The sequence below is a fragment of the Apium graveolens genome, chromosome 10 (genome assembly GCF_009905375.1).
Source record: "Apium graveolens cultivar Ventura chromosome 10, ASM990537v1, whole genome shotgun sequence".
NCBI lineage: Eukaryota > Viridiplantae > Streptophyta > Magnoliopsida > Apiales > Apiaceae > Apium > Apium graveolens.
In genome coordinates this window covers 157,576,511-157,587,560 of record NC_133656.1, presented here as the reverse complement: position 1 = coordinate 157,587,560, position 11,050 = coordinate 157,576,511, and the positions used below count along the sequence as shown (strand labels likewise).

Sequence of the window (11,050 nt, the reverse complement as noted above, 5' to 3'; positions counted from 1 at the left end):
TTGTGTTCTTGTTGATTAATTAATTGGTACATTATATAACACAAAGTAGATTGCTTTGTTTTTAGAGGATTAATTTGGAAGTTACTGGTGGTTTTAGCCTGATGAGATGAGATATGATGACATGATGTTGAAAATTTTATAGGTTATTATTGTTATAGTATAGTATGTCTAAACATATTCCTTAATCTATACTTTTATAGATTTCCTCAAAAGATTTGCCAGGAAAAATATTGTTAGAAATCGCGCTATGGTGTTTTGCTTTATCCACCTTATGGTTCTTGCACATTACTGATCCATGAGCCAGGACTGTTAATTTTTGCTGGACTGGTTTGCATATCAAATGCTTTTTTGGACAGAGGTGTGACATACCATATCTAGTGGAGAGGATTGTTTTTTCAATAAATCATTAGCATCTCATTTTACAGTTTTAGAATCTTGTTCCAATTTATCAGTTGCTAGTTAGCTCGGTGTCCGATTCTTGGTTGGTCATCAAATTTTACTGCATGTAAACTTCCTTCCTTTCCTAGCCAACAGTGGGTTTTTTTTATTTGTAAATCCCTGCTCTTCCTCTTTGTATACTTTGCAAATCTAATAGATAAAAATATAGCAAATCTTGTTTAATGTAAATAAGCAACAAACTGTTTTGCAACATCTGGTTGAATAGCAAAGTATATTTAACGAAAAATATATTCTACCGAAACTGCGACACAAATGACTTTAAAATTATTTTTTCTCCAAAACAGCACAATTGTGTATTGTTTATTATAGATAACCGGTATTGACACGCCAAAACGTGGGGGCTTGTAATGTTTGCCGCGTAACACATTTGCAAATCTCATGTCAACTAAACCTTCGATCGTTCATATGGACAGTGCAATCATATGAAACTTGTTGGTTTTACTTTTTTGTATTTTTCTATTTCTAAAACGATTTGACTAAGACGTTGGATGTGCAATTTTAGCTCAACCCGCGTGGCCTATATATATTATTATATTCAGATTTCGTAATAAAATTATTAACATTTTACGATACATATTGATACATATTATAGACCAATACCGGATTTTGAATTTGACATTGCAAGGACATATAAAAGGCCTTAAGAATCCGAAAATTAATTTAAATAATTATCTAAAGTGAGTTTAAGTATATTTTTAAGAAAAAAAATTAAGGCTATTTATGTAAATGCAGGAGATATTGTTATAAAAATGTCATTCAACTTTTATGTGCAAGATCTTAATAATTTTAGATAATTTTCTTAAAATTAACTTTAGAATTTTTTCCCCCTATTTAAAATTAGAAGTAATGTTTACCAACTTAGATATGAATATTGGAAAATCTCATGTAATGTCCAATTTGATTGGTTTACATTTCTCAAGATATATTCTAAAAATATTTTTAAATAATATGTATTTATTACTTTTACTCTCTATGTATATACGAATCAGAGTAACCGGTTTAATAAACGAATTGGTTTTATATCAAAATTTTAAGAATTAATAAGAATAGGGTTGATGTCAACTTCTACTATTATTAAACGAACTGGATTAATATCAAAATTTTAAGAGTTAATACGAATTGGGTTGATGTCAACTTCTACTATTATGTATATTATCACAAATAATTTTTAAGTCTATCCGATAAATAATGTTTAAATTGGTTCCCAAATAATATAAAAGATATGATTTCTAAGTCAGTTCCCAAAATACAGTATGGCCTAAGACAAACATTATCTTGTTCGGTTGGTAAATCGAAATTGACCGGCCATTAAAACCAGGGACGTGTACAAAAGGATATACTCATCTTTCGGAAGCTATTTTAATTTTTATTTTAATTGCCGTCAAAATCGAAGAGAAATAGCTAAAGTAAAGTTAAAAGGAGAGGCAAAAGAAAGATTCTTGGGGGTGCAATATATATAAGTAAATAGGTAGTATCCTTTTCATGAGAGTTTTATAGGTTGTTGGTAAACTGCACACTCCAGCTGTTAAACTATACTATTGACTTTCTTCATCATTCCCATGGGCTACTTGTTTCCCTCTTTAATTCTTGCCTTGCCTTTCCTCTTTATATCTTCATTACATCTTCCAAGCTTTCAGGCTTACCTCCTTCACAAAAGGGTATCATCTTTTTGTTTCTTTTTCTACTCTTATAATCTCATCTTCTTTTTTATGTTTTACTGCCTTACTTATGTTAAACAATAAACATGCATGTATGCATTAGATTCATAAACTAATTTGTATTCATGTACATTGTCGTGCCCGGGTGTTTTTGTAATTAAACAGTTTGTTTGTTTGTTTATGTTTTTACCAGTAGAGATAAGGTCTACGTACATCTCATTATCTTTTATATGGTTTGGCTTGTATATATATTCTATACTGTTGAGATGTTTGCTTTACTATTAAATGTTGAGATGTTTGCTTAAATATTTTAATATGCTGCATATGAATAGATAGGCAATGCAAGCTTTAGTTTTGTGTGAGGTTATTGAATATCTTTTGCTAAATTGATGACCCAATTTTTAATGTGTTAGTGAAAGACGTATAAGCAATATTTGTTATGCCAATACTTGGGTAGTTGAGCTGTTAAATAGGCATTCCTGTTTCCCCTTTTTTCATATACAAACTGTGTTGCAGATTTTTTTATGGTCATTCTTAACTTGATCACTTCTTTTTTTTTGTATGGAAATTTAAGTTTTATGCTGAGATTTTTAAATATGATCATTTTATCCTGAGATCTGTTCTTTAAATCTCAGTTTTGTTAGTTTTTTATTTGTTGATTTCAAGTTTTGGATTTCTTGCATGCTTAGACTACATGATGTTATCAATTTAATTGCATTTATCTGAATATGCAGTGATTAAAACTGGGAATTTGTTGCTATGAAGTGCTTTCCATGTTCCAGTGGAGAAAAAAGCGATGAACAGAAGACAATAAGGTCTTCGGTTCGCTCATCATCTACCTCGGTTTCAGGTGATCCATGGGCTAAAAAATCAGGGTCTGAGTTTAATTCACTTGATCTTTCGGATACAAGTGTGGAATCCAATGGTAGGAAATCATTTGCAAGTTTGTCACAGAAGCCGAGTACTCTCAGAGTCTATGCAGTTTCTGAGCTCAAGACGGCCACAAAGAATTTTAGCCGTTCTCTCATGCTCGGAGAAGGAGGATTTGGAGGTGTATATAGGGGTGTGGTATCTGATGCAGAAAATCCTAAGAAAAAAATTGACATTGCCGTTAAACAACTCAGCAGAAGAGGATTGCAGGCAAGTCATTTTTGCAGACAACCAAAAACTATTTGTGGATAAAATGATATGATAAGAACTTTCATATACCTGAAACTGAATGGTAGTATATATGTTGTACTTCATTCCTTGTGCTGTATTAGTTACTTTAACTATTTGAATAGCTTTTATTGTATTTTACCATTGTTTGACTAAGAGTCGACACACAGTTCTTCAATTATATCACTGGAAAAGATAGAGGGGCAAGGGAAGAATTATATAGATGTCAGAGGTCAAAAGATGTTGCTGACTCCACCGAAGGTTCACAAGGCCTTATTAATGTGTCGGGCCTCATTTTCAGGAGGGAGGGGGGTTTCGCAAATTATGTCTAAAAAATGATTATGATTTTCACTTTCTCGATATCACATATTGAATGATTATGATTTTCACCCTCTCGATATGGCATATTGAAGCAGTTAACTACTATAAGCTTTCTTTATCGTTGGTAAAGATTTTATAACTTGTTTCTAGGATAGGCATCTATTAAGCTCTTATTCTCAAACACATACTCACACTGTCCAACATCTATCAATACATAATAAAGTATAATTACTTTTAATCTCTCAAGTTTTATGAATTCTAATGAATTTTGAAACACGAATGCACATGCTTTAATGCAAATTTTATCTTGTGTTTGAAGAATAAATGTGTTCTCTCTATTTCTATGGCATGTAGCTTCTTTCTTGAACAATTCCACTCTCATGTGAATCGTTAAAATTTAATCCTAGTCAAATGTTATCTTTGTAGGGGCACAAAGAATGGGTGACTGAAGTCAATGTCCTTGGAATTGTTGAACACCAAAATCTCGTTAAACTTGTTGGATACAGTGCTGAGGATGATGAGAGAGGTATTGAACGTCTTCTTGTCTACGAATATATGGCCAACAGAAGTGTTCTTGATCATTTATCAAGTCGATCTCGAACCCCTCTCCCATGGGCAACTAGAATGAAAATAGCCCAGGATGCTGCTCGCGGTTTAGCTTACCTGCATGAAGGGATGGACTTCCAGGTACCATTTTTTCGAGCATCTGATTCTGCAATAATATAGTCAGCAGATAGTCTTCATAACTGATTCAAAATAGTTCAGAAAAATTTGTTCTAATTGGTAAAATAAACTAGAAACATACTGTGAGTAGTCATAACAATTAAACAAGCCTTGAGTTTGGTGCTTTCTTAGCCGGTGACTCCTGTATTGTTGCTTTCAGGTATTGGTCTGCCTTGCTGGCAGATATTTTTTATCTGTATTAAAGTGATCTTATCCCAAAAATAAACGAATAGGCCTTTTTGTTTACCTTAGACTGCGATTCATCTGGCTCAAATCACATAGAATTTCAAATGTTCTGGGTCAGCATATAATTTATAAGGTATGAACAGTGGACTGTCTAGTGTTTGGAGGCATATTGAAAATCTGAGATAACATGGTGTGGACCGTCATTAGAATTAGGTTGAAATCAAGTTAATAGAGGATTTATCACCCTTCGTAATCAGTCGGATTAACACTTTTCTGCAGTTTCCAAACTTAATTAAATATCTCATCTGCAATTCAGACTTTATAAAATTGCTATCGTTGTTTACTGACAAGCTTCAAATAATATGCAGATTATCTTTAGGGATTTCAAATCTTCAAATATTCTATTGGATGAGCAGTGGAATGCAAAGCTTTCAGATTTTGGATTGGCCAGGCTGGGACCTTCAGATGGTTTGAGTCATGTCTCAACAGCGGTATGCATCAACACATTGATTTGATAGAATTATTACCCAATGTTAGTTTAGCAAATCCAGTCATAATGCAAGTTTTACTATTTCAAAATCCACATCTGGATGCACATTTGCATATCTTCACATTCTTGAAAAGTTCTCAAACACCATAATAGAATACAATATGAGAACCTATACTAGTTACAGACAAGAAATGGCTTGTGACACTCCAATTGAAAACCAGCGATAAAAACGTATTACCATTACTATTCTGATGTGGGCTATAGTGCAGATGTTATAAGACATTTTATCAAAACTATTCTGAAGTGGATTATGTTGCGGGTGTTATTATATACTTGGTAGAAGCACAGTGAAATTAACGAAAGATGCAATTGACTATTCTAGGTTGTTGGAACCGTGGGATATGCAGCTCCTGAATACATGCAAACTGGACGCCTCACAGCCAAAAGTGATGTGTGGAGCTATGGAATCTTCCTGTATGAGCTCATCACAGGTAGGCGACCTTTGGATACAAACAGACCAAAGAATGAGCAGAAGCTCTTGGAGTGGGTAAGGCCACACCTTGCTGACATGAAGAAGTTTCAACTGATTTTAGATCCTCGACTGAATGGAAAATATTCCATAAAGTCTGCTCAAAGGTTGGCTGCAATAGCTAACAGATGCTTAGTGCGTAAAGCAAAGCTGCGTCCCAAAATGAGTGAGGTCTTGGAGATGGTTAACCTGCTTATGGAAACAACTGAAACCGAAAATCCTCAAATTGCTGTCAAAATCATAATACCAAAAGATAGTCGTGAAAGATCCTTAAAAGAAGGTTTAAAGAGAAGGTTTGTGGATCCTATAGTCGGAGAAAACAGATCATTGGTCTGGGAAACATGGCGACCTAAGCTTGTGACTGACAGTCCGACTGCCTGAGTGCAGAAACACACTTAGAAGAAATAGCAGACTGTTTAGGTGATAAAGATAATGTAGTAAGAGAGCTTTGTTGCTAAATGTGATGAACTTATTTTGTACGTTATTTTATTCAATGGAGTTGAACAAAACCCCTTGTGGTGTTTGTTCGCCTTGAAGAATGCTTTCTTGTAAGTTGTAACACAGTTAACAGATTGCAAATTGTGAATATGTATTTGTATACAACCTCTATTTCTCCGAGATGCAACATTGTGAAGTTGATATAAATTAACATTCACTTTAAATTGGCTGCATTTAATTTTGCGATTTTGACTTGGAGAAACTTTGACATCAATAGTAAAAACAATAATCATGTTTAGCTTAACAAACTTTAGCCTAGCGGGCCATTTTTTAATTACAGAATAAGGATCCTGAGCAGAATTATTTCATGAGACGGTCTACTTGAACGACGCCGTGATGCAATTAAAGGAAATTAAATAACCATCTTTATTCCTTTGAAGTGAAACATAACAAAGGGTATCAAAAATATATTACTGACAAGCAGAAAAAAATCATATATATAAATTTGATGGCTAATTAGTAAATATTAGACATCTGCAGATACAAAATAAATTAATCATTAAACTTTGAAATCGAACCATTGGCAGTTTAGCAATGCAGGCCACAACTAGGCAGCCTCAAACTTTTTTCTTTCTGTGTGTCTTTCAATTTTCCAAACTGGGCTTAGATGTTGTTGGTAAGTGTATGCTCCTCAAAAATTGCTACGCAACACATAGCTAGCAGCCATCTGATTTTGGAGATTTCTTACCAGCCAGATCTTCAAGTGTAAGATTTAAAGTATCGACTGAACCTTTTTTCACCTGTTCTCCATGTGCAGCCACGAATTCCTCGATGCTTCCAGGCTCACCAAACCACCCTAGGTGATCAGCGATCAGATGTAGATTGTTACAACCCCCACAACGGGCCACCACCACACCCTTTTCATATGAGTCACGGCACATTGTTTTCATGTTTCTAGTTTCACAGACCTTGCAAGTAAACATCATGGCAAGATCATGTCGCGGGGATATCTTGAAGTTCGATGTGGCATTAAAAGAAACCGAAGACTTCCCATTGTTGATTGGGTTTGAGAGGGCACTAGCAAAGTCGGATCCAGCCTTCAAATTACAAGTTCCTTTTCTTTCGACATCTTCGATAACTTTCTTGCTAGATTCTACAAGCGTTTGAAGTCCCCGTTTATGATATCCATCTCTACCGAAGACTGAAGATGCAGCAGGAAGTAATTGATTCAAGGGCTCTGCAATAGTTATTAACAATAACACAGTTATCTTTATATACAATTTGTAGTGTAGTAAATTATGTAGACTACCCAAAGTTCCAGAAAATTAAGAACTGATATTTTATATTGTGAGAGAGGCACAACCTAAAGAATCTACCAATGGCAAAGTATAGTTCGCAATCAGATTATAACTCACTGTTACAGTAAACGAGTAAGTGGTTACTAATAATATACTTTGTAATTAGCGGACAATTTGTGATTAGGAAGTTTGACCTCCTAAAAGCCTTACAGCTCCCAACATAAAAGACCAAGGAAAGGGAATAGCTGTATCAATGCTTGTATGTCTTTGTTCAAATAAATACCATGAAACATTTGTTACAGACTAGAACCTTTCACGATGGTGGTGCAGCACTATTACTTGTGTCATCCAGGAAGCCGTGGATTAAGTTTCTGATGCATTCGGTGTTTTTGACATTCTTCATGTATTGGAATTGCAATGAGCAATCGTGTAAAATAAGAGCTTTATCAAAGGATACATCTTTGTTGCAATCTTCTAGTACTAGAATCTATAAAGAAATAACAGAGCAAAAGGCAAAATTTGTATATAAATGTCGATTGTTCCCTAGACATCTAAAAGGTTAGTTGTTGTGAGACAACATATCATCTTGTAGACACCTAGGTGGAGACTTATCACGTGAGTTCACGACTAGTTTTCAAATCATTTTAGAACTATGCTGCCTTGATTGAGAAATGTGCCTCCACAGTCCACACTATGTTTCGAATTCATTTTCAAGGGTTAGAGCATCTCCAACCATGTTCACCTGTTAGGTAAAAAATCTAGGTGGCAGCATGATTTAGATATTAGTTAAAAAATATACCACTCCAACCACCATCCCGTCTTCTATATCTGTTGATCCTCTAACCATTAGCTAAAACATCCACGTCAGCTTTGGTGCCTTATTTAAACTTAACCTACTCTGCACATTAATATATACATATATTTATATTACACTTAATATATATATATAAATCAAAATATATTAAAATTCTTATTTTATATTTAATATTTTAAACTTTATTATATTTATTTTAATATACAATGCATATTTTTATGAATACAAATAGAAATAATATAATATAATATAATTATATATTTTATAATAGATATATAAGTAATGTTTATTAATTATGTTTGATTATATTTAAATATGTTATTATATTTCAATTGAAATAATATTAAATTGCTATTATATTTAATATATTTTCATTGAATATATTATTTATATTTTCACGTGTATTTAACTAAATATATACTAAAATTATTTTAACATACAAAATTTTCATATATATATATAGTAAAAAAATAATTTTATTGAAAATAACTAACCATTATACCTAGTACCACTGGAGTAAAACCTCTTACAGATTCAACAAATTTTTAGATAATGATCATTTAGCTAACCATTTTAGCTATTAGCCTTGGAGATGCTCTTAGTGCCCTTAAACTTCAGTAGTAAAAAAGTAGTAAAAAATCATCCTGTAAAAATCTAATATAATCAAAGGTATAACAAGATTGTGCATATTTACTAAAATGATGGAAGAAATAAATACAAATTAAGAAGAAAAAGTAACGCATACCTACATCGTGCATTTTTACCAAAATGACGGAAGAAATAAAAAAACATTAAGAAGAAAAAGCAACACATACAGCACCTACATCGCAGATCACTCTCAAACACTAAGAAGGAAAGCTGAAGTTGCTTGGCAAGGAGGAGAAAAAAATTCTTTGCTGCAACTTTTTTAGCCACAAAGAGACAAGCTAGTGATGAATCTGTTATGAAGTTCTCAGATAAGATGTGGACTGCAAATGTCAGCCGGAGCTACATGAACTCTTTATGTTTATTCTTATCTAACTATGCTAATTTACATCTGATATCTTACAGAAGCACTAGATACTAAATAGCTTTATAAGAATTCCAATGGGTTCACTTGAATGAGAATGAGTAGTTTGAAAATGAGGGACATGACAAAAAGAAAAGTGATGACAACAGAAAGCAAAATTCAAGCAGGTCAATAAGGTCTGAGAAAAGAGAGGAGGGGTGGGGGAAGAAGTCAATACCGGTGGGAAAAGAGAGGTATGAGTACAAAAATGAGAGTAGACATAGTCACCTGGTTCACGCAAAATGGACAGTAATAACAACTATAAATTGGAAAAAGGGTTGCTACAAGTAGACAAAAAAAACTGAAAAGTTGCTGAAATCAGCTGAAATCAGAGAAAAAAGTTGCTGAAATCTGAGAAAAATCACAAGTCCGCAAATAAGTGCATAGTTGAGCACTTGGGCTGATGAAATCATGAAAACGAAAGAAATCAAATTCAAAGGTCTTAAATTATGAAAGTTACCGAAGCAGAAGAATGCAATGTACAAAACACGTGAAATAGGTGCATTGAGCGCCTAACTCAAGAAGGATACCGATATACCAAGGAACTAGAGGATTACATATACACTAACATCGACAAGTTTTACAAACCTTTCCCCCTAGTCGAATCAAACAATTACCACTATAATTGCTTTAATTATCTCTCATGAGTCATGTATACTTAACTAATATAATCAAACCAACCCTTTACCCTAATAGCCTATCTCCAAAAACTCAACTCTTAAAAAAAATCTACATCCAACAAAATACCCCGAAATTCGATATAATAAGGGTACTGTCCATTCACCAGTCTTGCATCTAAAATAATCAATTTACGGTTTATAAAGCCAGCCTAAAAAAATTAATTAATTTACCAACTATCAGCAGTAAGATAAATAATTACCAAGATTATAACCAAGAAAATTTCACTGATCAATTTTTTACATCTTTATCAAAAATTTAACAGTTTTCTAAGGCTTCAACTGTTTAAATCATCACAAAAAGAACTAAGAAAAACACTTGAACCAAGCAGATAGAAGAAACAAAAAAGAGCATATACACACAAATATACACACATAAACTAAAAGTTAGTTAAGGTTATTACCGTTACGGAGGGAGAGTTGGGGTTGCTCGGTAAGAAAGATAGAGAGAATTCGACGCTGCAATTGTCTAGCCGCCATATTTATTTTTCTTTACACTCTTTCTTGGTCTCACCGTAGGACGAAGTTAAGGTCATTTATAGAAAAAAAAATTGTGTATCAAACATAGTTTTTGTTAAAATATTTGAATAAAAAATAAAGTGATTGTCAAAGCGTATCGAGAAAGTTTCTCAAATCTTACCTAGGAAAACTTGTAGTAAAGCTTATCGAGTAAGATTTGTAAAATTTATTGAGAAAGTTTTGTAATACTTAATGAAGAAGATTTGAATTACTTACTTAGTAAGCATTAGTAAGTCCGGTAAACCAACTATTATAAATAGCTTATTTAGCTAATGAAATAAAACACAACTTTCTCTTCATTTTCTATTCTCCTATACTTCCTCTACATTAAACATAATTAATATTTTCGGTCAAGGTTTATAATAAAGGTTTATAACACGTTATCAGCACGGGTCTCTACCATCTGAAACTTTATTCTCGAAAGAGCTATGACTTATTCTGACCCATGAGTTCCTATCAACTAAAATTATTTCATAAAAGAGGTACGTTTTCTTTTCCTCATTTTTCTTCTAAATATTATTACATATTTATGTAACTGATTGAAATCTATAAAGATGGTTATGCCGTCAAATAATACTATAAAGATGGCTCTGCCGTCAAGTAATAATCAAAAAATTTATGGCCGGCTATGCCGTCGTAACTTTTGTATAAAGTTATTATTTCAACTTGTCTGTTTAAATATTATGTGACATATTATATCTTATTTAAAATATATTCAGAATGGCGAATCTT

The 11,050-nt window shown here is 33.0% G+C and overlaps 2 protein-coding genes across 4 annotated transcripts; one reads left to right on the top strand and one right to left on the bottom strand.

The window, feature by feature from the left end:
• The first annotated feature begins 1,897 nt into the window (after positions 1–1,897).
• On the top strand, positions 1,898–6,142 carry LOC141693996 (serine/threonine-protein kinase PCRK1-like). Of its 3 annotated transcripts, none has more exons than XM_074499198.1 (5): positions 1,898–2,117; positions 2,852–3,257; positions 4,023–4,283; positions 4,874–4,996; positions 5,378–6,142. In XM_074499198.1, the coding sequence occupies exons 2-5, from the start codon at positions 2,877–2,879 to the stop codon at positions 5,903–5,905; spliced, it is 1,293 nt and encodes a 430-aa protein (XP_074355299.1). In that variant the 5' UTR covers positions 1,898–2,117; positions 2,852–2,876; the 3' UTR covers positions 5,906–6,142. The 3 variants fall into 3 exon arrangements, with proteins under 3 accessions (XP_074355299.1, XP_074355301.1, XP_074355300.1); XM_074499200.1 differs by lacking the exon at positions 1,898–2,117 and adding an exon at positions 2,158–2,644; XM_074499199.1 differs by lacking the exon at positions 1,898–2,117 and having other exon boundaries at positions 2,669–3,257.
• A 217-nt stretch (positions 6,143–6,359) lies between these two features.
• On the bottom strand, positions 6,360–10,356 carry LOC141693349 (uncharacterized). The gene is made up of 2 exons (XM_074498423.1): positions 10,204–10,356; positions 6,360–7,199 (listed from the first exon to the last, which is right to left on the bottom strand). The coding sequence occupies exons 1-2, from the start codon at positions 10,277–10,279 to the stop codon at positions 6,679–6,681; spliced, it is 597 nt and encodes a 198-aa protein (XP_074354524.1). The 5' UTR covers positions 10,280–10,356; the 3' UTR covers positions 6,360–6,678.
• Between the last annotated feature and the right edge of the window lie 694 nt (positions 10,357–11,050).